The 25782-nt window shown below is 35.3% G+C and overlaps 4 protein-coding genes, 5 long non-coding RNA genes, 1 other non-coding gene and 1 pseudogene across 15 annotated transcripts; 6 read left to right on the top strand and 5 right to left on the bottom strand.

The window, feature by feature from the left end:
* The first annotated feature begins 1352 nt into the window (after positions 1 to 1352).
* On the top strand, positions 1353 to 1988 carry LOC130496552 (uncharacterized). The gene is made up of 2 exons (XR_008935716.1): positions 1353 to 1501; positions 1585 to 1988. It is a non-coding gene; the product is annotated as an uncharacterized LOC130496552 (long non-coding RNA).
* Positions 1989 to 2944: 956 nt separating this feature from the next.
* On the top strand, positions 2945 to 3882 carry LOC130495458 (uncharacterized). Its single transcript, XR_008934725.1, has 2 exons — positions 2945 to 3253; positions 3385 to 3882. It is a non-coding gene; the product is annotated as an uncharacterized LOC130495458 (long non-coding RNA).
* A 2757-nt stretch (positions 3883 to 6639) lies between these two features.
* LOC108838398 (uncharacterized) lies at positions 6640 to 7365 on the bottom strand. The gene is made up of 2 exons (XR_001947517.2): positions 7230 to 7365; positions 6640 to 7151 (listed from the first exon to the last, which is right to left on the bottom strand). It is a non-coding gene; the product is annotated as an uncharacterized LOC108838398 (long non-coding RNA).
* On the top strand, positions 7096 to 10146 carry LOC108813687 (auxin response factor 3). Of its 2 annotated transcripts, none has more exons than XM_018586318.2 (10): positions 7096 to 7580; positions 7669 to 7725; positions 7810 to 7995; positions 8159 to 8243; positions 8323 to 8413; positions 8503 to 8667; positions 8753 to 8872; positions 8964 to 9039; positions 9142 to 9292; positions 9376 to 10146. In XM_018586318.2, exons 1-10 carry the CDS (start codon positions 7242 to 7244, stop codon positions 9963 to 9965), a joined length of 1860 nt encoding a protein of 619 aa, XP_018441820.2. In that variant the 5' UTR covers positions 7096 to 7241; the 3' UTR covers positions 9966 to 10146. The 2 variants fall into 2 exon arrangements, with proteins under 2 accessions (XP_018441820.2, XP_018441819.2); XM_018586317.2 differs by having other exon boundaries at positions 9118 to 9292.
* Positions 10147 to 10338: 192 nt separating this feature from the next.
* Positions 10339 to 11502, top strand: LOC108806652 (protein NUCLEAR FUSION DEFECTIVE 6, mitochondrial). Of its 2 annotated transcripts, XM_056988595.1 has the most exons (4): positions 10339 to 10555; positions 10631 to 10758; positions 11044 to 11078; positions 11315 to 11502. In XM_056988595.1, exons 1-3 carry the CDS (start codon positions 10407 to 10409, stop codon positions 11058 to 11060), a joined length of 294 nt encoding a protein of 97 aa, XP_056844575.1. In that variant the 5' UTR covers positions 10339 to 10406; the 3' UTR covers positions 11061 to 11078; positions 11315 to 11502. The 2 variants fall into 2 exon arrangements, with proteins under 2 accessions (XP_056844575.1, XP_018434321.1); XM_018578819.2 differs by lacking the exon at positions 11044 to 11078.
* A 186-nt stretch (positions 11503 to 11688) lies between these two features.
* Positions 11689 to 12793, bottom strand: LOC108806651 (uncharacterized protein At4g28440-like; annotated as a pseudogene).
* An 894-nt stretch (positions 12794 to 13687) lies between these two features.
* Positions 13688 to 16661, top strand: LOC108813875 (protein FRIGIDA-ESSENTIAL 1). 2 transcript variants are annotated; one of them, XM_018586557.2, is made up of 6 exons: positions 13688 to 13937; positions 14148 to 14268; positions 14346 to 14489; positions 14619 to 14857; positions 14982 to 16189; positions 16291 to 16661. In XM_018586557.2, exons 1-6 carry the CDS (start codon positions 13811 to 13813, stop codon positions 16357 to 16359), a joined length of 1908 nt encoding a protein of 635 aa, XP_018442059.2. In that variant the 5' UTR covers positions 13688 to 13810; the 3' UTR covers positions 16360 to 16661. The 2 variants fall into 2 exon arrangements, with proteins under 2 accessions (XP_018442059.2, XP_018442058.2); XM_018586556.2 differs by having other exon boundaries at positions 13689 to 13937; positions 14340 to 14489.
* A 1473-nt stretch (positions 16662 to 18134) lies between these two features.
* LOC108806117 (dormancy-associated protein homolog 1) lies at positions 18135 to 19130 on the top strand. Its single transcript, XM_018578149.2, has 3 exons — positions 18135 to 18446; positions 18593 to 18788; positions 18887 to 19130. Exons 1-3 carry the CDS (start codon positions 18293 to 18295, stop codon positions 18921 to 18923), a joined length of 387 nt encoding a protein of 128 aa, XP_018433651.2. The 5' UTR covers positions 18135 to 18292; the 3' UTR covers positions 18924 to 19130.
* Positions 18975 to 21187, bottom strand: LOC130496617 (uncharacterized). 2 transcript variants are annotated; one of them, XR_008935775.1, is made up of 3 exons: positions 21087 to 21187; positions 20894 to 20981; positions 18975 to 20369 (listed from the first exon to the last, which is right to left on the bottom strand). It is a non-coding gene; the product is annotated as an uncharacterized LOC130496617 (long non-coding RNA). The 2 variants fall into 2 exon arrangements; XR_008935774.1 differs by having other exon boundaries at positions 20894 to 21181.
* Positions 21188 to 23069: 1882 nt separating this feature from the next.
* LOC130496283 (uncharacterized) lies at positions 23070 to 24981 on the bottom strand. Of its 2 annotated transcripts, none has more exons than XR_008935392.1 (5): positions 24169 to 24981; positions 23928 to 24065; positions 23741 to 23848; positions 23564 to 23667; positions 23070 to 23486 (listed from the first exon to the last, which is right to left on the bottom strand). It is a non-coding gene; the product is annotated as an uncharacterized LOC130496283 (long non-coding RNA). The 2 variants fall into 2 exon arrangements; XR_008935393.1 differs by having other exon boundaries at positions 23741 to 23821.
* A 425-nt stretch (positions 24982 to 25406) lies between these two features.
* Positions 25407 to 25479, bottom strand: TRNAK-UUU (transfer RNA lysine (anticodon UUU)). The gene has a single exon. It is a non-coding gene; the product is annotated as a tRNA-Lys (tRNA).
* Between the last annotated feature and the right edge of the window lie 303 nt (positions 25480 to 25782).

Raw genomic sequence — 25782 nt, 5'->3', positions numbered from 1 at the left:
ATAAATAATATCTAATGATTTAGGTTTCAGGCTAATAGAACATGTCAGGGGTGTTGGGTTGAACGAACGTACTTTAGAAACTTTGAAATTGGATAATTTGTGTGAGTTAGTTTGTAATCAGATCCATAATTTCATTTATCATATTGATTAATAAATAATATATTATTATTATTCTAAAAACTCAATAACTTTGTTCAATGTATATTAATAATTATAGAAATGTGTTTATTTTAAATTTAACTTCATTTTAACACTGATCACATGGATCATTTTTTTTTGGCAAATGGGTTATTTTCAACCTTTCTAAGAAAAAGATACAAATAAAGAGTTGTTCATTTTTTTAATAAACAAAAATATATTAATAACAGACCTGAAATGAGAATAAAGTTTCCAATACAAACCGATTCACACAAACTTACACAATTCAATCTTTTTCTATTTAGTTTTGTTCGATACATATATCCGGCGCGTTCTGCTAGACTAAAATCACGCATTCTCGAACATCAATTACCGTTCTTTACTTTTGAGATGACCACATCACGAAAGAGTTGTTCTTTTGTTCATATGTCATCAAGACAATTTATTTAGATGTCCAAATGAAATATACGAACAACTAGCTGTGTTGATAGTTTATCAATCACAGTCCCAAAACATAAATATTGCGAGGACATTTTTTCCGGCTCTCGATTAAACAAAAGAAAACGTAAGGGAAGAAGCATTGAATGAGTGTGGGGTCTGTTTCTGCAAAATCTCCAGAGAAGGAAAAGTGAATGAAGGCTCTCATAAGAATGGAGAGTACGCGCTAGAAAGGAACGTGAGGGTCGAGACTTTCCGAAAGAAGATAGGAAACATATGTCGGGGCATTAACCATTTGTGTATTTGGATTCGTAACCCGTTTTGTCCGGGTCCTGCCCCAGTCTACTTGTGTTGTGTGCCTCTATAGCCTCTTCTCTATTGTTGTATCTATAGATGTAGACTGTTCTCTCGCGTGTTCACCAAAAAAACAACAACACGAATCTTGATATAAAAATTGTAAAATAAAGAAAAGAAAAAAGTCCCCCTTGATCCTCGGGTTCTTTGTAATTTATGACACTCCCAATTTAAGACCCTCGTCACCTTTTTCTCTATGTATCTATCTGTCCTTTTTACAGATTCTTTAATTACATTTATACCCCTACATGTTGTACTTTACAGGTTTAGTTGTCCCTATTCTTTGCTACATCGTGGGCAATTGTATTCCACCCAAATAATAAATAACAATCTACTTCGAGTTAAGTTTTTGGGTATTTTTCATCTTTCTTTATATAATGCACTCGCTAATCTCTATACGTTGTACTAGTTAGATGGGCCAGGATAATATTCAACTGAAGTGATCAACAAACAAAGACATCGCCAAATCAACCAAACATTTCAAAACAAACTAATAAATGAAGTGTTCTACCAGTGATACTTTGTGATGATCGACCAATAAGTGACGGTACTTATAACTGCCGCCGGTTCGGTATGATCCTAATCCATTTCATTTAAGAGACGTTAAGTATCTTTTAGTTTAGTTGTTTTCTAAGATAATAAAATCCATCTCAGTTCTCTTCGTGAAGATGAAAAGATCATCTCTTGAAACTTATGAATTGGTGAGAAGTCTAGACCGACTGTTTGTCTGATTGCAAAGTTGGATAAATTGGTCCGTAACAGGATTACTTCGTTGAGGAGAAGAAAAAGAAGCAAGCATGAGAAGACTATGGAGATATGGTTTGGAAAAAAATAAAGGAGAATAGAAAGTTTCTGATTTATTTTTAAAATTTTGTATTAAGGCAGCAGACTAAACTCTGTACAAAGGTTTTTTTTGTTTGAATAAATTTAAAGTTCTTTTAGAAAAAAAGAATTAGTGACACTTTCTTAATCCATATTTGCTATCTCTTAGTTTGCTATGCTTAATTTCTTTTGTTTTTGAGTGAGGTTAAATTTCGAGATCTTTTATAAGATTATGATTAACGTTGTATTAGCTTTGATCTTTTTATGGTCGAGAATTATTTTTCAAATGCTTGACTCACATGTTAGAGAGCCTTTCTAGCCAAGGAAAATAAGATTTAAGGTGAACTGTGAAATGTTTGATGTACAATTACTCAACTTGGAAATGAGAGTTTAGCAAAAATACATAACGCGTCATTGTGATAAGCACTATAAAAATGACTAGGTCAATCATTGGCCATGCTCAAGGATTGAGCCTAATTAAACCATCCAAGATTAAGATTTTATCTTGTTCCATGATTCCCTATGTTTTTACATTTCACTACAAGAAAAATGCGTTTTAATAGCAGACCAGTATAGCGTTTTTTCGCTTTCTGCTATGGTTGACATATCCGTTAGTTTTAGATAGCGTTTGTATTTTTGGAAACGCTAAGATAGAGCGGCATAATTGGAAACGCTATGGTAGCGTACATTTAATAGCATATAAAATAATAAACGCTATTATAGCGTACTTTTTGAATCCCTAAACCCTAAACAAATTTTTGAACCATATATTTTAAAAATTAAAATTTAAACACTAATATACTAATAATCTTTATAATATTTTTGAACTTAGATCTTAAGTTTAAACTCAAATTTTGATATTTCAAATTTTATAATTAATTAAAATCTTAAATCCAAACCTCGAACCATAATTCCTTAACATCTTTTCAAACTCTAAACCCTATATATATTTCAAACTATATACAGCACTTAAATTTTACATTATAAATTCCGTTTTTTTTTTCTAAAAAACCAACAAAATAATAAACAACACAAAAATTAGAGAAATACTTTCATTTCAATCTTTTTATCGAATCAGTTTTTAATCATATAACCACAAAATTCAAATGCAAAAATTTCATTTCAAATGTTATATATAATTATTTTAGGTTAGACATTTTAAATAATATAGATAATAGTATTTTTAGGCCTTTGATTGATTTTGATCCAATGGCTCAAAATTACTCTTTAGTGATCTTCCCCCTTATTTCTTATTGGTCAATTATTCAAAGTTTAGATTAGTATCTCTGACAATTGATTACATGTAATCCAATGGTTAAAAATCAATCCTTTTTCTTTTCTCTTCTTCTGTACTTATCGATATTTTTTTTTCACAAGTCTGACTTCTCAGTTTCACAATTCTCATCTCTCACTATCTCTTTCTCGCACACACACGATTCATCATCTCACATATGCTTTCTCTGTATCACTCTTCACACACACGATCTGTCTACACTCACCGGTACTCTCTTTCTCTCTCTGTATTGCTCTCTCTCTTTCTCTCTCTATATCGCTCTCTCTCTTTCTCTCTCTGTATCGCTCTCTCTCTCTCCCTCTTTCTGTTGAAACTATTTTTTTTACTCTTGGTTACAGGTGCTTGTGAGCAGAGATACCACGACGAATCGTCGCATTGACCGGTTTTGATTCCCGTTAATTTTTTTTTTTGAGATTTTGTAACAGAGAAACAGATCCTGTCTTTCCAGATTCAGAGATGGGGAGTGATTAACAGAGATAGAGAAGACAGAACGCAGGAGATAGATGAAAAGGGTGACGGCGGTGGCCTGAGCTTTTCTCCGCTGAGAAAGAGAAGACAGGGGAAGAAGAAGACAGTATTGGTCATGGGCTTGTGGCGAGGAGGCGACAGAGAATCTGGTGGTCGCGAGCAGAGTGGTGATTGAGTGCGGTGGAGGAATATGAAGAAGCCTTGACGGCGGCGTTAAGAAAAAGAGGTTTAGGTTTAGTTTAGGTTTATGTTTAGGTTTAGGTTTAAGTTTGGTTTAGTTTTGATTTAATATTTTTTTGTAAACCAATTTAATTATAAATCATTTTATTTAATAAAAAATTAAATATATAAACGAGTTTAAATTTTAATTATGTTTTTAATTTTTAATTTTTTATTTTTTAATTTTTTTTTAATTTTCTATAAAATAAACAATAACAAAAATTATACGCTATTATATAATATTTAACTGCAGATGGAAAAGCGCTATTGTAGCGGAAGAAAAGATAACAGTGCAAAAAACCGCTATCTAATGTCTCTAACCTATTATGACGGGCGATGATACAGCGTTTCTAAAACCGCTATTGTATCGTTAGATAGCATTTTTCGTCCGCTAATAAAATCCATTTTTCTTGTAGTGTTTTACCCTTCTTGAATTTGTATTAAGCAAACAATTTTTTGTTTATTTGCTTGTGTACTAAGATCTAACCTAATTCAAAACAGTGTATGATTAGGCTAGTTCCTTATCTGGATCGACATAATCATAAGCATTTTCGAAACCTCATCTTACCAGATACATATAATCATATATAATCCCTACCATCTGTTTCTCCCAGCATGTCCTACCATTTATGTGACCCTACTTTGTAGATACGCAATAATTCCCCTGTTTTTTACAATGAAATCTGGTATGATTATCATTTATACATTAGGATGACTTTATAGGTTCAGGAACAAATCTCTATCGGTTTAACATTGCACAAAAGAACAAATCTCTACTAGTATTAACGGAACAAATCTCTATTAGTATTAATCAATATGACCAACACGTACAAAATTGTATGATGGATAATTTATTAAAAAGTTAGTAGTAGTTAATATAAAAACTAATAATCAGAAAATGGCAAATCAATAGAAAACAAAGTTCGCATGGTCTTGCATGCCATCGTCTTCATCGACGTCTTTGTCGTTGTTGTCTCATTCATTGTCATTCCTGTTGGTTGCAATTTCGGGTATCGTTTATGGTAATATATCTTTGTTTCTCGGTAATGTTTTCTTGTATCTTTATCCGTTTACTTGCTCAAATTTTTTTTTTTACTTTCTCAAAATTTTAACTAGTTCTTACTCATTTTAAAATCTATTTTCATATGCAACTTTTTTTATTCAAACTAGTGAAGAAGCAAACACAAGGTCTTATTGGCGTCAGCTATAAGTTATTTTTAAAATTATACTTCTAAATGAATTGTGTGGATGTAAATTCTGTCAATTTTTTTTCTGTATGCGTCTTATGTAGAGTTAAATTATTTATGGAGCAATCAATGTAATCAAGTGGTTTGGACTAGTAGTAAAAGAATTCCGGCCAGAGCTTTAATCAAGATTCAGTTTATTTTGGTCATTTCTAAGTAGCAAAAGTTGAGTTTTTGTGGATCTTGTGGTTATTAGTCTTTAAGCTTATGAAATCTTTGAGATCACACCACAGTTATAAAAAAAATTATTTACGTTAAATAAATATTTATTTTTAATATAGACTACTCCAATAATTTAGCTTACAAAATAGACAAAACTAGTTTCGCAAAATTACATATATTTTTACGATGAGAATTACAATGAAAATTATGATGAAGTTTTTTTTTTCCTTTTTCGAAAGATTTATACCCAAAATCTTTTCCAAAAAGAAAATTTATATATAAATTAGTATTTTTTTCAAACCCAAAATAATACTAAACTTGTTTCAAATATTCAATGTTAAGAAACCACTAAACAGTAATTATATTTCTCGTATAAAACTATCAGCTATGTGGATTATTTGGAGCATAGATGAAACTTAAATTTTAACGAACTATTTACTACTCCCTCTGTTTCATAATACTTGATGTTTTGACTTCTTGCACAAAGATTAAGAAAACTAGATTTCTCTAAAAAAAATATTACTTTAGAATCAATTAACCAATAATAAAAAAAACAGTAAAATCTAATTGGTTGAACAGTTTCCAATAAAGTTAAAGTTAACCTTAAAATCTCAAAACTTCATCTAATTTGAAATAAAATTATCCTTCTAAAACATCAACTATATTGAAACGGAGGGAATATTTTTATATATTTTATATTATATATTTTAGTTTAATTTTAAATTTATTTTGATGAAATATAACAGTTATATATAAAAGGTTAAATAGACAAATTTTTAGATTTGCACTAATATTTTTGTTTAAATTAATATATTTATATCAGTTTAAATTAATTTAAATCTGTTTAAAATAATTTAAAATGATCAAAAATGATTTAAAATTGTTACGAGTTAAACAAACATTTTTTTAAAAAAAATTCGATTATGATCAATTTGTTATCTAAGTGAACATCTAAACAATAACAAAATTGATTTTGAGAACATTGGAAATACCATTTGATCCTTATGTTAAAGTTAAATTGACGATATATAGATGAATCTTTAGCTAATAGTACTTTAATATATATTAGTAAATTAAGATGTATTCATTTCAAAAAATTTCAGAAATTTCAAACTTGAATCACAATACAAAACACAAGATTATCCATCATAGAGACGTATCTAGTTTCGTGAAAATATGTATATATTTAACAGAAAATAGAAAAAACTTTTTCAAAGTATATACAAGAAATAGAAACATATAACAAACTATCCCACCACCGTACTATATAATAACGGTAAGTATATATTTTTTTAAAATGTAGATATAACGGTAATCCACGCTTTCAAATCTAACCATAACAAAAAAAAACATATGAACTGCCAATAATAAACAAATTGATAATAATGTGCAAATACTTTAAACTATTCACTTATGTGCATCGATCCCTAAAAGTTATGCCACCATTATTCTCCACCACGAGAAATAAAAAATAGTAAGTAATCAAAAGAGACGACAAAGAAGATTAAATGACGTTATTACTTTTCACACTAAAGACGTTCATTAAGCCATTATTCTTGCATTGTACAATCACTAATACTTGTAATAGAAAAACCCACATGTATAAAGTACATCTGTAAAAACCCAATGGTATTATTTATCAACATTGCAAGAAAACCGTTGTGTAATAAAATCATAAAAATAAAATATAGAAAAGGAGTAAAAAGAAGGAAGGAAGGAAGGAAGAAAGAAACCAATCTATCAAAAATCTTAAAATCAAAACCACGCACAAAAGGTCTAAAAGCCACACCACACACATCAGTCACCTCACCAGACGTAGCAGCAGAGGCCACAGTACTACACAGAGGAGCACTCAGTACTGTTCTGTTCTGACCCCCTCTCTCTCTCTCTCCTCTTAAACATTGTCCAAAAAAAAAGAAAAATCAAAACTTTTATTTTTCTCACAAAAACGAAAAATTAAAAATCTTGGCTTTAAGACTTGGCTCATCACTCTCTGCTCTCTCTTCTCTTTTCTGAAAGAGGGTAAAGTTTTCAAAGTCATGAAGAAATAATAAAAAAAAAAAAAAGCTCTTATCTTTTATTTTTCTCACTTTCTCTCTCTGATGGGTGGTTTAATTGATCTGAACGTGACGGAGGAAGAAGAAAAAGAAAGAACAACACCGTCTTCAGGTTCAGGGTCAGGGTCGCTCTCTCCGTGTGATTCATCGTCTTCAGCTTCTGCGTTTGGTGGTGTGAGTGGGTCTTCTACAAGAAGCTCGTCTGGGGAGGTTTGTCTGGAGCTGTGGCACGCTTGCGCTGGACCCCTCATCTCTCTCCCGAAAAGAGGAAGTCTTGTGTTGTATTTCCCTCAGGGACATCTAGAACAAGCCCCCGATTTCTCCGCCGCGATTTACGGGCTCCCTCCTCACGTGTTCTGTCGTATTCTCGATGTCAAGCTTCACGTATATATAAATTAAAGCTCTTGTCTTTTTTATTTTTATTTTTTACTCTTTTTTTTATTGTTTCTGTTTTCTTCAATCTTTTTTGTAGGCAGAGACGTCTACTGATGAAGTGTACGCTCAAGTCTTTCTTCTTCCAGAGTCTGAGGTGACTGTTTTTTCTTCTTTAAAGACTGAGGCTTTGAACAGTGTTAGAGAAGTGCTTGAGTTTTGGTTTTTATACTGACTGCAGGACATTGAGAGGAAGGTGCGGGAGGGAGTGATAGGTGTTGATGGTGGAGATCAGGAGGATTATGAGGTGCTTAAGAGGACTAATACTCCTCACATGTTCTGCAAAACCCTCACTGCTTCTGATACAAGTACCCATGGAGGCTTCTCTGTTCCTCGCCGTGCTGCTGAGGATTGCTTCCCTCCTCTGGTAACTAACTACTTCAACACTCTCTTGTAGATTCTCTAGTAAAAGACTAAACATCTCTTCCACATTCCACATTATTTGTCTTGTGACAATTCAGGGTTTTTTAGTTTTTCTTTTATAAAGCTCATAGGTAGAGACTGAGAGAGAGTTTAACTGTAATATGTAGGACTATACCCAGCCCAGGCCTTCTCAGGAGCTTCTTGCCAGGGATCTTCATGGCCTGGAGTGGCGTTTTCGCCACATTTACCGAGGTTATTTTTGTTGCCTCCTGCTTTGCCTTGAGACATAGATGATGAGTATTTTAATAGTTTTTGAGTTGTCTTATTTTAGGGCAACCTAGGAGGCATTTGCTCACTACAGGGTGGAGTGCGTTTGTGAACAAGAAGAAGCTTGTCTCTGGAGATGCTGTGCTTTTCCTCAGGTAAAATAAAAAAGCAAAGGGTTAAAGTCTGGAGATGCTGTGCTTTCCTTTCCCCTCTTTGATCCATATGGTTTTTTTCTCTAATGTAGAGGTGATGATGGCAAACTGCGCTTGGGAGTTAGAAGAGCTTCACAAATCGAAGGCGCTTCTGCTTTCTCCAGTCAGTATAATCAGAATATGAACCACAACAACTTTGCCGAAGTAGCTCATGCAATTTCTACCAATGCCGCTTTCAACATTTACTACAACCCCAAGTAAAGCTCCAACTACAATAGTTTTGCATATTGTTCTTGTTGATAGATTCCAATCTAAGGTAAGCAATTGGGAAAACCTATTCAGGGCAAGCTGGTCAAACTTCATAATCCCTGCACCGAAGTTCTTGAAGACTGTTGACTATCCATTTTGTATCGGTATGAGATTCAAGGCAAGGGTTGAGTCTGAAGATGCCTCTGAGAGAAGGTTATATATCTCAAGCTTCAAGAGAACTTTTGGCAACACCTGAGTTTTATTTGCATATATTTCTTAATGTTTTGGCCTGTTGTTTTGTCAGATCCCCTGGGATTATAACTGGAATCAACGAGTTGGATCCTATCAGGTGGCCTGGTTCAAAATGGAGATGCCTTTTGGTAAGCTATGAGTTATGATCTTTTTTAGAAATAATCACTTGGTGTTGTTTGATAGATCACCAAAGAGATTGTTGCTAGGTAAGTTTTGGCCTCTTAATTCAGGTAAGGTGGGACGACATAGAGGCAAACGGGCATCATCAACAGCGCCTGTCACCATGGGAGATAGAACCATCTGGTTCAATCTCCAGTTCAGGCAGCTTCATAACAACTGGTCCCAAGAGAAGCAGGATTGGCTCTGACATTCCTGTCTCTCGTACGTAAACACATTGTTTAATATTATAATCTTCCCTCCTTTTTTTCTTCAACGTTTTTTCATTTTTCTGTTTCTTGTTGCAGAGGGGATTCGGTCCACAGACTTTGAGGAATCTCTAAGATTCCAGAGGGTCTTGCAAGGTCAAGAAATTTTTCACGGTGGTTTCATCAACACCTCTTCGGACGGTGGTGCTGGTGCCAGGAGAGGCAAGTTCAAAGGAGCAGAGTTCGGTGACTCTTATGGAGGGTTCCATAAGGTCTTGCAAGGTCAAGAAACAGTTCCCGCTTACCCAATGATGACCGATCATCATCATCGGCAGCACCAGGGGATGATGATGATGAGCCAGAGGAACATTTGGTGTGGTCCGTTTCAGAACTTTAGCACACGTATCCTCCCGCCATCTTCGGTCCACGTGTCTTCATCATCATCAGCACCCTCGAGCGGTGGTCCTAACGCGCGTCTGGAAGAGCAGCACCACGGAGGTTCAGGGAGGTGCAGGCTGTTTGGCTTCCCGTTGAGGGATGAGGCCACGGCGGTGGTTGGCCCTTGTGTTGAAGGCGGGCAAAACGGGAGTTCCATAAGAGGTGGTGGTGGTTCTGCTGGTGTTCAAAGCAATCATCATGGAAGGGATATATATGGGATGAGAGATATGTTGCTAGACATTGCTCTCTAGTGTTTGGTTTATGTGTGTGTTTTGTTTGCTTGTGGCTTAAGTATGTTTCTTAGTTGATTTATTATTATGAAGATGACTTGGCTAGCTTAACTCTTTCGGATGCCACAAGTTGTAAACTTGGTTGTTTCTTTTGCAAGAATGGTTTTTATTATTAGGTTGAAAGTTATGAAATGTTTCTGAATTTGTGTTTGTTTTTGTGACATGTGTTTGGCTAAAATGATCAAGTGTATGTGTATATTTTTTGTAAACTAATACTAAGTTATGATGGTTTATCACTCAAATAATTTTTGGAAGAAATAAATATATTAATAAATTAATATAGAATAAACGTTAATTAAAAAAAAAAGAAGATAATAGATCCCTTTAGGGCTTTGGTCAGTAGTAGAAAGTCAAAACCCTATAACTAAAGCCCAAAGTTCGTTTCCGAGATCGAAACCTTCGATGTCTGCCGCCAGATCCTTCCTCCGTTCCGGTGCCGGACGAGCCGCCGCTGCAGCATTTCGGTCGACAAAACCTACGCCGTCGTCGTCTGCGCGGTCTTCTTCGTTTAAGATTCCTCAACAGAGCCCACTCCCTCACCGCGTTTTCAGGTAAAACATTTCGATTCCATTATTATGCCTCTCTCTCTCTCTCTCTTTCACTGATTTTTGATATCTTCCATTCAGATCTCCGGTAGAATTGAGCTGCTGCGTGGAGACGATGCTTCCGTACCACACGGCTACTGCTTCCGCCTTGCTCAATTCCATGCTCTCTGTTTCTTCCAGTCGCTCCGTTTCGACCCTCCTCCTCGGAGGTATTTCTCATTCTTCTTCTTCTTCTTTCTTACAGCTTTGATTGTATTTTTTTTTCGGATTTGTAAAAATAAATATTATCTCGTCACTTGAAGTTGTAGCAAACTATGTTGCCATCTAGTTTCCAATTACTACTGTCCTAATCTTGCTTAGTTATTAGTAGAGGGAGAATAGTGAAATCACATCCTTACCTGCGTCTCATAATCTGACAGATCTTTTAGCTGAATTTCAAATGTCTTTCTTTGCATACTTTGAGAATTCTCAATTTTATTTTTTTAACTTTCTAGGAGAAGATGATAACTGAAGGACAATCAACTTTAATGTAAGACATTTGAAATTTTATGTATGCTCATTAGGCCCTGTGGTATCTTAGGTCAAAGAGAGCCGATCCATAGTTTTTCTAGTTCCAAAAAGAAAACCTCTCTGATTCTTCTGATGATAGAGTGTTTCACATGAATGCCTGTAGAAATTTTCATGAGATTCTTGCAACAACGCTTTTGTCTATCTAATCATACGTTGTTCTTCTCTCTGGATACTGATATTTTCTATTTTGCTCAGATATCATTGATGATGCATGATGATTTTCAAATGGGAGATTGTGTGTGGGATTTTCAAATGGAGAGTTGGGAGGAATGAATGCAGTTTTAGGCAAGATGATAAAGTGTTGTTTTTTTGTGTGTAAAGAATCTTAAGTGACAGTAAATTGAGTATGTTTCTTCTTAGGTCATAAGATCTACCTTTTAGCCTTTAAGAGTGTCATTTGTCAAGGACCGAGCAGTTCAGTTCCGGACATAAGTGAAAAGAACAGACAAGTTAAACAATTGGACCTGATTCATGCTTCTATTTTACTCAAAAACTAATAATTAAAACTTGCAATTCGCAATTGGGTTATTGTATTTGACTATTGGCAAGACAATATTGTAGACAAGAAGTTCTTTACCAATTTTTTTTGTCATTAACCTCTGTCTGTTCAAGCCTCAAGGACCAAACATAAGCAGATAGAAGAGTTACGAGTACATGTACTAATGATAGATCATGCAGCAAAATACCCCTTTCGGTGGATAGATAGCAAACTTGCAACAACACAAGATAAACCATAAGCTCCCACCCGTAATCATTTGGCCAAAACTCGTTGTGGCCCTTGATACATAATCTATTCAGACCCAAGGACCAGAGATCATTCTTCAACACTGACGAGCTCGTACTCCACAAGGGACAGATTGTTGTCCACTTTCACAGCAATGTCAGCCGGTTCAGTGACCTCGATGCGACCCCATTTGTCAACAGCAAGCCTCATGGATCCCTTGAACATATCTATCTTCGCATTCCGGAGATTCACAATAGTTCCTGGCTTCATCAAGTCCACTACACCCACACACAAAAAAACAACAACAAAGACTTGTATTAGCACCAAGTACGACCATCATGGTATAACATAGCCAAGTGATGCTGGAGAGCGTCTCAAACTCTAGCAAAGAAAAGACTTGAACTTTGAGCTCTAAGTACAAAAGATTCAGTCTTTCACTACTAACAAGGATTCAAAAACAGAAGCTTTATTGATCACAGACGAACTCACCTTGATCGTTGCGAGGATGGAAGCAGTCTCGTCTCCGACGAGGCACTCAGCGATCCTAACAGGTCGGAGGTGAGAAGAAGAAGCAGCGCCTGGCTTCTGAGGAACTGGATTCTGATCCACGACCTTAACAGTCAAAGTGTGGCCGCTCGTGCCTGGTTTGAGCTGATCCACCTTGACGAACACAGGCTTCTTCTTCTCCTGCGAGACCTGAGTCGTCGTCGGAGGCGGCGGGTTTCTCCCCTGTCGCCGCGGTGGAGGCGGTCCGTTTCTTTGCCGAGGTCTTTGCTGAGAATTGTCGGTGGTATTTGGCGCCACTGGAGCTGAAGACATCTTTGAAGAAAAAGAAAAGATTAACGGAGAATGTCTGACTCTATGGTTCGATCTCTTCGAAGAAAGCCCTACAAGGAAGACTTGCGATGAGACTTCTAATTCCTCCTTCACTGTCTATTTTCTGATTTGTAAAGAGAAAAAAAAACAGTCAAGGAGACGAGGAGATTCTATTGCAATCAAATGGGCCACTATATGGGCCCATCTAAGATGGCTTTCGGCGTTTTATTCCAGTTTTCTTTTCCTTTTCTAACAAAAGCATGGCTCCTCACTTCCTCCGACCTTGTTCTTCCACGTTGGAAGTCATATTCTGTTTGATTGTTTTTTTTTTGACTACGGTCATTGTAACATCTCGATCCGTCAACATTCATAAGTTCCCATGTCTATCCTCGATCCGTAAGTTTCATCTTTTGTTCAACGTCCGAAACGAAACGTTATTGGAATGGTTTAGAAGATTTGATATACTGACCATGTAAATTCGATGTGACTGTTTTCAGTGATTTATCCGCATTTACTAAGATTTATCATTTTGCAATAACTCCTAGATAAATCACCTATCTTTTCATTGTTCTAACTCAATATGATTAACTTTAAAATTTTTCTTTAAATAGTTAACCTAAGAGATTTTGTGTCATATATGTAGCAAAAATCAATTCTTATAATCAACTTTTATCTATATTACTATCACAAATCCAAAGTATTATATTCTCACTTCCACTAACATAGTGCAACACCCTCGTTGTATATCTGGACCATCATCCTGATAAAGTGAGTCTACTTTCTAATAAGTCATCAGTCGTGCATCTCTTAATTATTTCAGTTTAAACATACTGATTCTTGAGTTAACTATCTAGAACATAATTACATTTTTGATTTTCGTTAGAGACGGACGACAACCTGTAATTAAATATTTGTTGTACTTGATGTTCGAGTTTAGAAATATAAATGGGCCTCAATATTAGGAAAGCCCAATAAAATTCACAATACGGTATCGTATCGACACTCTGTCTCGCAAGTCGCTATACCAAACGTATTATTCTGGGAAGATCAGAGAGACTCCGCTTGAGCTTGGTTTAATCTCCGATCAACGCCGCAGTACTAATCACCACCGTCGCTCTCCGGAATCCGTGCTCTATAACAAGCTATACGAGATGTCTGATTCCGATATGGACATTGACGACGACGAGGTCCAACAAGTAAACGTACAACCCCCCACAGTTGCTGGAGAATCTCGATTGCTTGCTGCTAGACCAATCGAAGCTTCCGATTCCCAGAACGGTTAGTGTTTTCAAATCCATGATTTAGTTTAATCGGTTCGTGAATTGAATTGCAAATGCTATTGACTTCTCTGTTGTAAGATGATGAATCAATATCAGGAGAAAATCTAAACGCATCGTTTTGTTCTAGATTTAGAGAAATTGCTTATGAGATTAGCTCAAAAGTATCTTTTGCTTTTTATCATATGATATAACTTGTCTTCTCGTGTAGATGTGAAGAAGCATTCAGTTGAGCAATCAAAGATCATAAACGGAAACTTACTACCTACTCTTTCTGAGAATAGTGGGAAGAATCTATTTCTGGAAGGTGAAAAAGGCATAATTTTACCAAGGTAATAACCTGTTAAAGTTTTCAGCTTTGTGTTTCTTCAGTGAGAGGTTGAGCTTCTGTGATTTGATTCAGTCTCAGGTTTCCTGCTCCGGCACAAAGCTTTCCGTTGGTGAATAGACCAGAGCAATCAAAGATCATAAACGGGAACTTACAACCTAATCTTTCTGGGAATAGTGGGAAGAAACTTATGCTGGAAGGTGAAAAAGACAAAAATTTATCAAGGTATTACAAAGTTTTCTGCTTTATGTTTCTTTACTGAAGCTAAGTAGGAGGTTAGTGAAAGAGAGGTTGTTGATCTTCTGTGTGTTTTGCATGTTTGGAGCTTTTTATACTGATAGATTCGGTTCTCAGGTTTCCTGCTCCGGTGCAGAGCTTTCCGCCGGCAAATGGACCAGAACAAAAACGTCAAGCATTTCCCTGCAAGTTCTTTCCCCAAGGGCGGTGTACCAAAGGGAACTCCTGCAGGTTTCTTCATGTGAACGAGAGTTTGAATCGCACTAGTCAGCAACAGCAACAAGCGGTGAATCATACTAGTCAGCTACAAGCGGTGAATCATATGGCTGGAACCAGTGGTATCAAGTCTGGTGAAGGTATGAAGTATCATTAGATAGTTTATTCTTTACAGATTGTGATATTATAGGTAGGTGAATACTTCTAGGTGGTAATAGTTGCTTTTCATGAACTAACCAGTGGTTTATTTCACTTATGCTTCAGAAAGAAGACCGTTTGAGAGCATAGAAGGTGTACGATTCCCCATGTTAAGCACGAATGGCATCACATCTTTGGTGAATCCCGGGAATCCCCCTGCTGGTCAGAGAGTTTTCCCTTTCACGAACGAGATGCGCTTTATGCCTTCATTGGAAAACATGGGAAGAGGGAGTCTACAAGGTGCTGTGTTCACTGAGAACAGGCCTGTATTTGGTAATAGCATTAGTTCCTTCCCGTTGAGAAGCAGCTTTGTTCAAGAACATGGATCTCTTATCACTTCTAATAGACAAACAGACATGGGATCTTCTGGACCAGCGTGGACAGGATCCGTGTTCAGTTCTGCTCCTCTGAATCAGTATGATTCCCCCTTTGGGAATTTTGAAAACAGGAACGATATAAATGGATCTGGATCACTACCAGTGGAGCAAGCGATATCTGTTTCCTCAGTTCAAGATGCAGAAGTCGACACGACTAGCAACAAAAAGGAAGTTTCTTCAAATGATTGGGAACCTTCTGAACCTTTTCGGCCATCTTTCACTATTCCTCCTTATATACTTCCCTCGTCTGATGCCCTCTACGATCCTTTCACGGATATAGATAATCCAGAAGACAAATCTCTTAATGCTCCATCGTCAAGTAAAGAGAAAGATGCACAGAAAGAGTCCGGCCAGCAGAAAGATGGTGATTCTGCTAGTAATGATAAAAGCAGTTCATGCAGCCAAAATCAATTCCAAGAAACTGTGGCGAGGACAAATTTGGAAGCACGTGTAGCAGTGGAAGGAGTGGCTACTTCGGTGGTTGATCAAAATGATGCAACAACACCAAGCAAAGAGGTATCTTCATCGGCGGCTGTTGAGAATAGAGTTGTCTTGAAAAGAAGCAAACCTGCTGGGCATGGATCTTGGCATAGAAGTGATGGTTCATCACATCAAAAGATGTTGAAAACAGATGAGATGGATGGGGAAGTTAGGTCGGACGCAGGAACAAAAGTAATGAGACAGTTCAGGACAGCAGTTGTGGAAAACATTAAAGAAATGTTGAAACCCTTGTGGCGTGAAGGCCGTCTTAGCAAAGATGTGCATAACATGATAGTTAAAAGAGCTACTGAAAAGATAGTCAGTGCTGCTGTCCAGTTACATCAGGTGCCCACTAACAACGAGTCAGTTGAGAAATATCTTAATACGTCTGCAACTAGAATGGTGAAGCTGGTAGAGGTGAGTTTCTTAGCCAAAGTTAAAAAAGAAATGACACTAAGTAGGTATAAACCTAAGCTGTCAGTAGCGCATAATCTTAAATTTCTTCTGTTCATTTGCAGGGGTACGTCGAAAAGTATGGTAAACCCCGTCCTAAAGCCTCAGGTATCATCAAATCAAGTGCCAGTTAACATCGGTGGTATGAGCGCAAGCTGATGATATTCTTGTAAATTGTGGCATCTTTCTTTTCCTCAATTAGGACTTGCGCCTATTTTTTGCATCTCCAGTCTTATCCTTTACCAATAATGGAAGAAGGTTAGAACTGGAGCTCTGTGGAGGAATTGTGTATGCATTGTAAAACTCTTCAAAGCTTTGATTATGCTTAAAACAGCTTTTCACTCTTAGAAAGAAATATATTGTTTAATTATTTGTTGTAATGTTATAGCAATAATGTGATAGAGGGGCTATATTCTAGTTATGTCTGTTTGGTATTGCTTCGGAAGCAAGCGAAGGTGAAAAGAGAAAGAAACGGAATAATGTTGAAGGTACGCTCCTGATCATCTTGACTATGTTTCTCTGTTTGCGTATAGTACAGATTGTTAGTGATTAGCTTGGGAGCTGTTATAGCATTGCTTATGTCATTTCTGGTAGATGTTTGAAGAATTTTCTTCCCATATATACATCACTTAAGAGATAAATACCGAGTACTAAGTGTTGTTTCTCGTTCTCAATACTTGGCATGAGGCAAGTAGGAGTACTACCACCTAACACAACATGATTAATATCGATTAGAGCTGCAAACATAGGAAGTTTTTCTGCACAATGATTAGCTTATGCTCCTTCAAACCGAAAAGATGTATGGAAGAAGCGTCAAAGTGGCATTTATTAGTAGTACCTGAGAAAAGTGAGCACCATTTGGGTATGTGGGTAGGTCTAAGGATCCTCTTACCCTCTTCTTTTTGCTGGCCAGAATAATGCTCCTCATTTATCTCCGGACTTATTTTGCATCTCCTGACAGTGTATTGACCATTTTGGTTATAGCAGCAGGGAATAGCATACTCTGTATCAGAATAGCCAGGTCTAACCTGCATGATTAGTCTTTACTCGTTAGGATCAAAACATTTCCTCAGACGTGGTAATTTCATTAAATCACTCCCCTCTTCTTCGAACATTAATAGCTTCAAATGTTAATGTGAGTTTCCTTCCTTTGACCTACGGGGTGGGAAGGTACAAACATCATTACCATTACGAAGCTATAAAACTCCAACTTTCATCATATCATGAACTTGGAGGATGCTACTCCGATCAAAAGATACGGTTCCTAATGTGGCAGTAAGAGAAGACCCTTTAGGGAAATACTTGCACTCGTTGACTCTGGGCAGAAAGAATTAATTCAACATCCTCAAGAGTTGTTTCCCCAATAAGTGAATGTTGAAGTCTCTGGTCTGAAGCCTAGGCCACATCCATCCTTAGTAAGACTAATCCCACGTTTCCAATGGATTCCTTTCCATGTATCTTGGCTTCTCCACTAGAATTGTCTCATGAGGCTTGTAATCTTTTCAATAATTTTCTTTTATATGTTTTCTAAGTGGTTTGTGTGTTCACAGTAGCAAATCCAGATTTACCGGCTTCTTTTTGTATCATCTTTAAACTTAGCTGCAACATTTCAAGCAATTACATGTAAGTTCCATGATGCAACTAGTGTTCAACAAAATATGATGAGTTTATAATATACATTTGTCCCTATAATACTTTTCCACGAAAAGCTTAGGACATAGGATACTCTGATTGAAGGGTCCCATTTCATGACTCTTCGTCCTTATCCATACCCGTCTCTATCTTAGGAGATAGGATACTTTGATTGAAGATTCTATCCACATCGCATTATTTACATTTTAACATGATGCATCAGTCCCCCTGATTCTCTTCGTTATCTATTTCACACTATTCTTTTAAACTAAGGTTCGTATACGTTTAATGGAATGTATTAAAAAAATTACGGCATGTTAAGATGATAATTCTACTTTTCATATATTTCCAATTATTTATTATTTTCTTAGATATTTTATTGGTGAAAAAGAAGATATTTTCATAAATAGTTTTACCATGAGTCTATAAAATAAGATGAAGGAAGCCCTGAACCAAAGTACATCACTACTAAATCAAACAAAGAAAAGCAAGAAAAAGATGTGGGATGAAACTGTTGCTGGACCTAAGCCGGAGCATGGCCTTGGCCGTCTCCGCAATAAGATCACCGCTCAACCCATAGACATCAAAGGTATTACACATATATTTCTATCAACTCAACTCATGCATATATATTTCTGGTAACCACTAAGTTCTTAACCTTCGGGTACCATATAGTCTCTTATATGTATATAATAACATGTTTCCTTAATCATGTGAATATGTGATCTTGGAAAGGTGTGGGAGAAGGGAGCAGCAGTAAGACTACCCCGGCGGCAGGGAGTCCTGGAACTCCGACGACGCCAGGGTCAGCACGTAAGGAGAACGTGTGGAGGAGTGTGTTTCATCCAGGAAGCAACATAGCCACCAGAGGAATGGGAACTAACCTCTTTGATAAGCCTTCTCACCCCAACTCTCCCACCGTATACGACTGGTACGTACTGAAGTTACTTTATTATATCTTAAAAGTTGTGATCGGACGGTTCAGACCAGAACTAAGATGTTTCGAGTTTTGACCTTTGTGTTTCGTAGGCTGTACAGCGACGACACCAGGAGCAAGCACCGTTAAAGCGAGAGGATCTAGTGACATGCCGGTGATGTAAAAAATGTGTTTTTCTTGTTTTCTTTTTTTGCTGTATTCGCAACTTTTTCTTTCTTGTTGTTAGTTACCGTTCGATCTCTAGTTTCTGTGATGGTTTTTAACGGTGGCGATGCGTCCTCTTGTCTCTTGTAAGGTTTCTACTGTTTGGTAAAATGATATATTTTACTTTTAGCTTCTAATGATTCAACTAAAATAATCTGGTTAGCATAATGGAACATATAATTCAACTATGGTTAATTAGTGGGTCTCATATCATATGATTAACTATACAACAAAAATTTAACCATGGTTAGTGTGATGACAAGCATTTATACGATAGTGATTTAATTATAGTTGGTGCTTGTTTAACAATAAGGATAAGAAGATTCAAATCATATCTACCCTACATCAATAAGTGAATGTCAGATGAGATATAAAACAAAAACTATGGTTGATTAGTGGGTCTCACACCAGTAATACATTATATTAGTATTATCTCCCGTGCTATGCACGGATATAGTATTTTTTATATATTTTATAAACTAAAGAATATTATAAATACATTTATATAATTAAAAGTTATTTTTAGAGTTATTATTAATTAACATAAGAAAAAATTGAAAACTATTATAAAATATTTTAAAATAAATAAATAACTAATATAAAAAATGAGGGAACTAAAATTTCTTGAAGAAGAATAATTAATAATGTGCCAACCTTAACTATTCACATCATTTGACTGTATTTTGCTAGTTTTACATCTAACAAACTATATCAATATACAAATGTATATTAATTGAACATTTTTTTTATCTATTGAGATCTATTTTTCAGTAAAAAGTAATACTCAAAACTAACAGGATGGAATAATTTAAATTGAATTCACTATTAGACGCAGTAAACATAGAATTGAAAACTTAGATGAAATAAAAAAGGTTGAAAACTTAGACACATCATATCTTTGTCGTTGTTCGTTGTTAAAAAAAAAGCTTTGTCGTTATTGTATAATGGTAAAATCAAGCTGCTCCAACTTTACATTCTTCCCCATCTTTTTTTTCCTATGTATGTATAATGAGTTTTCTTTCTTGTGCTCATCTACCTTTCTTCCTTTTGATTGCTATAATTCTTCTCCCATTTTTATTTCAGAGGAAAGCTACAAACTTGATATACTATATCATTCAGAAAAAAAGAAAACTCTATTTTGATCCGTACGTCAACAAAATTAATGCCACTTTATGAACATAAAAATGGAAAACTAACATAAGACTTGATCTTGATCAAGTCATGGGGTCGTTGTCGTTTCCCCTACCACGCTATTATGCCCCGTTCGTAGCTTTCTAGTTCACCGCATGTTTCTTTCTTCTTCCTCTTCTTGGTGTTGCTTGTTTGGGGCTTTGTAGTTGTGCTTTAAGGTGAGTCTTTTACTCTCGTTTTCTGCAAAATAATCACCAAAAATATGCAAACAATAGATTAATACCGTTCATCAAAGAAGAGGAGTGCATTTGAAATGTGATTCACGTATTCTGTTTACTTTTACCTTCATCAAAGAAATAGTTATTCTTATGTTTAATATCTGTAATGGGTAGAAATATAAATGTTCGATTAATGATAAAAGAAAAAAAACATTTTTTTGAACTTGTCTGTTGGGACTTTTCTTTTTGTCAAAACCCGTTGGGATTCTTCTCCATCTCTTTCCTCTACCTTTACGGTTCAAACCAACGCGGAACATCATATATAAGACAAAAACATGACTAAAAGTCAATTTGTATACGATAAACTCATAAACAAATTTGTAAGATAGTTGAATACGCTCTGTAAAAAGAAATATGTTTGGAAATTGTCAAACAATATTAAAAACATATTTGCAAATATCAATTTATACATAGTAAATTCAGATACTTACCCTTTCAAAAAAAATTCAGATACTTACCCTTTCAAAAAAAAATTCAGATACTTACCCTTTCTAAGTTGTTGAGAAAGATCTTAGTTTCTTTTTTCGAAAAAAGAAGTTTTGAACACAGGAATCTCTTAAACACCATCTCCAACCTGAATCATGCAAAAAGAATTAGAGTGTTAAGTTAAGAAGGAAAAAAATATGAATAGATGCGAGACTTAAACTTGTGTAATTTTTTTGCTACACTCAAAACATACAAAAATGATGAAGAAGAAGCTACGCTTCAGTGAAAAAAAGAAGAAGATAGGGAATACAATCAGTTGCTTGAATGTTATATAAGAGTTAAAACTGTTTGAGGTCGTGTGAGAAAATATAGGGATATGAACTTGAAATTTAAGTATAATAAATATTTATTTGAGACTAGATCTTTTGTCCGCGCTACGCGCGAAAAATTGTGTTTAATATGTTAGTTCTGATTTTGTTGTGTGAACGAAAAATATTATAGAAATATATACGTCTTAAAAGTATTAGAAGTGTAAAATGCAGTATAAGAGGAGGTAGATGCATTGATTTATGTTGTTTGAATATTGTGTGTAGTTTTATCTACTCCTATTGTTTTGAAATATATATTGTCTTATTTGCTTAGGAAAATAGTAAGATTGGCTTCATACTGCATAGATTGACGGGAAGATGATGAGATGCTTTTCTTAGTTGTGGTTTATTGGTGATGGTCTTCTTATTTGTTGAAGAGAATTTTTTCGGAAAAAAGTTTCCTACCTACACAAAGTTTACACTAATGTGGTAAAAACCATCCGATGTATGAAAATTATTAATAACTACACCAAATTTATGTTAATACATGTCAAATATGCAAAGTAAATTATTATATGGTGGCAACATCATGATCGAGTTTAATTGATTTAAATCTAAGTTAATAGGATCAATCTGTAATTTATTAAACTTAATAAGTTTAATGGTTTTTTTAAAAAGCTGATTTATTAAGATTAATAAATCTAGTTGATTTTATTAATAAACTTAGTAAAATTAATAATTTATTGAATTTAATAAATTTATTAAACTAAATAATTTTCTAAAATTTATAAATTTAATAAACTTATTAAACTTATTACACTTATTAAACTTAAAAATTAATAAAATTAATAAAACCAATAAATTTATATATTTTAATAATTTATTAAGTTTATTAAGTTAAGTTTAATAAATTTATGAAGTTTAATTAATTTATTAAGTTTCATAAATTCTTAATTTTATTAATTTTATTAAATTTAATAAGTAATAATTTTATTAACTTTAGTAAATTATTTTATTAAGATTATTAAGATTATTATTTTTAAGTTTTATAAATTATTAATTTTATTAAGTTTATTAGTTTTATTAATAGATGTAATAAGTTTAATAATTATTATAATTTTATTAATATATGTACTAATTTTAATAATTTAGTAAGATTTATAAATTTATTAAATTTGTTAAGTTTAGTAAATTATTAATTTTAACTAATTTATTAAATTCAATTAAGTATTAAGTTTATTAAGTTCATTAATAAAATCAATTAGGTTTATTAATCTTACTAAATCAGTTTTTTGAAAAAAAGTCAGTAAATATATTAAGTTTAATAAATTACGGATTGACCTATTAACTTATAGTTAAAATAATTAAATCCGACTGTGATGTTACCACCGTATTAACATAAACTTCGTAAATATGATATGTATTAATATAAACTTTGTGTAGTTATTGACACATTCTAATACATCAGATAGTTTCTACCACATTAGTGTAAACATCGTGTAGTCAGAAAACTTTTTTCTATTATTATTAAAGAAAATGTTTATTCGTTTGGTAAAGTTTTACTTCCCTTTGTCGTTGAGAATATGCCAATATATATTCTTCTAATTAAATCGATATCTGGAAAAAAGTTTCATTACTTAGCTTTGGTTACTTTTTTGTTCGGAGTTGTTCCTGAATTTAAATGTGATCGTAGCTGATTTTTGAAAAACTGTTTTGATGGAGTGTATTACTTATCGACGTATAAGAGGTACCTAATAGCAATCAATACGTATGTCTCTCACAGTCTCAGTACTACACTCATTTGAGCTACCACAGTCCCAAGTTAAATAATAAGTGTTTCTTCTGAAAATTCTTTATGTATTTTAATGGAATCGAAGACTAAATAAATAAACATACTGTTTGCAAATATTAAAACAAAGCTGCAAATATTAAATCAAAGCAAGATCGGAAGTTTATAATTAAAAAAGCTTAATTGTGGCTGCAAAGGAAATAAAAAGACCATGACCCTGCATCGTATGGAATGAGTTGTTTAACCTCTAGTTTCCATGTTTAGGACGGTCAGCCTTCTGTGAATCATCCCTGTTACTTGTACTTTCATTTTCCTAATCATCAATAGATCCAGAGCCAGCAACGACATTTGCAGAAGGCACATCAACTTCATCATCTTCATCAAGTGGGATTTCAGTTGGAGTTGGTACAGGTGATAGAACTTCTGGTGAGACAATCTTAGTAACAGTTATCTTGCCTGTTGAGTTGAGGTCTGTTTGTCCAAGTGTCGATCAAAAGCTTGGGTGGGGGGTGGGGGGGGGGGGGGCGAGACATCTCATGGCCAGCACCAAATTAGCCTAAAAAAATTCAAGGAAGAAAAAAGTGAGTTTTAGTGACCTGGGAGAGGCCACAGGGTTTTAAGTTGATGGGTTACCTCAAAGTAGTGGTCAAACAATTCCGCAGCATTCTTCTCAGTCAACTCAGGTCCTGGTTCACCAAGTAGGAAGAAAACAGCCTGGTCACTACTATCGTAGCTATCTGAAAATTAAAAAAAAACACAAATAAATCTCTAGAAAAATTAAACATAAAGTTGCGAGGTTAGAGTTCAGACTTTGCTACACCAGCAAGGTTAGCGTTGCCACACTTGGCGCACATCAACAGAAAAGGGCCTTTGGTGGCCTTACTTTGACAACTGTTGCAGGCAATATAATACCATGCACTGTCACGCCCAACATAACAAATTGTGACTATGTACTCAAAAGAAGCTTCCTGCAATAGTTTAAAAGCTAGTGACTTACATAGACATGGATTTTACAGAGTTATCTAAAGCATATTCATGCTTGATGTTGTAAAATATTTGCCCAATTGTAATTGTCTCAGCCTTTGTAACATCATCTGCATTAACCCGCTTAGAAATCTCTTGGTTAGAACTCAACCTGAGACAAATTACAAAACAAAAGATTTGTCAGGTTCACTCAATAAAGTCTGAATAGAACATTATTTGGAATTGACAAAGTCAACACTGTTGTCTCTACATACCAGTCTTATCACCGACGGAGACAGATGTTTTGTGCCTCACGCCGATTCTTACACCCGAAGAAGCTCCGGTCTTCACGACCTGTTTGCCTGGACTGGAAGAGACCGGCGCACCTTTGTTTGGCTTCACCGAATTCACATCGCCGGAACCGCCACCGGAGTTGACGGCTGGGTTTACCGGACCGGCGGAGACAACCGCCGAGATCGCTTGCTTCACCGAGGGGACGACGCCGGATTGGTCACCGGTTTTGACCGGAGCAGAGAGGGCCGCCGCTTCGCATTTCGAGTTCACAGGGTCGCTTGAACCGGTAATCTTCATCGCGATTGAGATTGGAGAGAGGAAAAGGAGCGATTGAGATTGGAGAGAGGAAAATGAAGTTTGGATGTAAATCCATTGTCGTGAAGTGCAGGTTTTATAGAAGACCCGAAGAGGAAGCCAACGGACCCCATTAATGGGGTTAATGGGGGATTGAAGAGTGCGAAGACGTGGGGGAAAATTGATTACACGGAAGTCTGCATCGCAAACAGAAGGAAGAGGAAGATGAACAGGAGCGGTCTCGACAATCCCATTCGGCCCTTAGGGTTTACGCAAGGAAAGTGATGTGAGCATTACTTTGGGCTTACGGGCTGGCAGCCACACCACGGTTTCGAAGCCCAGAGACCGAGTTCGGTTCAAGCCCATCAGAGGCAGATAAGTTGTGACGTGGATGTATGCTGAGCTCCCATTGGTTGGAATTAAAAGAGTGACGTGGACACTCTATCTATGAAGTTTATTTAGCTTTTAGTATAGTATTGATTAGAACGTGCTAGTGTTGATGAGAGAAAATCAAGGAATTTATGTTTTTAACAATTTTAGGAAACTTTTAAACGTACAGATTTTTTATTGCCATTACTTTTTTATTTACAAAACTATGCCACATGTCAATTTTTGATTGGCGAGGTGACTTCCGCTTTAGTATATAAGGATATCAGAATTACGAATTAATCATCGTTTGATGAGATACTTGTGTCAGTAAGCTTGAAAGGTTGTGAACAACATGAATCGAAGTAAAATCTTAAATTTATCCCAAGCTGATGTAGCCAGCAGACTTAGTTCACACCATATTGGCATGTATCTCATCAAACAACATTAATTTATCCCAGGTTGTGAATCAGTTTGTGTAGGAGCAAGGAAATAATATTATAGTTGTAATCAGCACTTTTAAAAATCAAAAATAAGTTTTTATCTTTGTATGGTAAACCGCCGTCTGTGGTAATCGAACCCCACGGCCACGGGATTAAAAGTCAAGCGCTCTACCACTGAGCTAAGATGGCTTTGTTATTACAGTTTGTTGGTGCAACTAAACAGCACATTAAAAAGAAAAGGGTAAAACCTTCTGCTACTGAATTCACACACACCAAGGTCTCAGCATCCTTAAAACACGTCTGCTTCTATCATCAGTTTTAGGAAAATGGTTGAACAATTTTTAAAAGCAAAGAATATTTTTTCTGCTGCCGTTGGTTATTTAGGTTTGTTGCTTACAAGCTTTTCATGTAGTATAATATTATTTCATGTTTTGGTAATAACCATTTTTCCAACACTTCATTACCAAGTTAGCATCACTCATACTGGTTCTT

This window comes from Raphanus sativus, chromosome 6 (assembly GCF_000801105.2).
Source record: "Raphanus sativus cultivar WK10039 chromosome 6, ASM80110v3, whole genome shotgun sequence".
NCBI classification, from domain to species: Eukaryota; Viridiplantae; Streptophyta; class Magnoliopsida; order Brassicales; family Brassicaceae; genus Raphanus; species Raphanus sativus.
The sequence above is the reverse complement of the archived record's forward strand: the minus strand, read 5'-3'. Positions and strand labels throughout refer to the sequence as shown.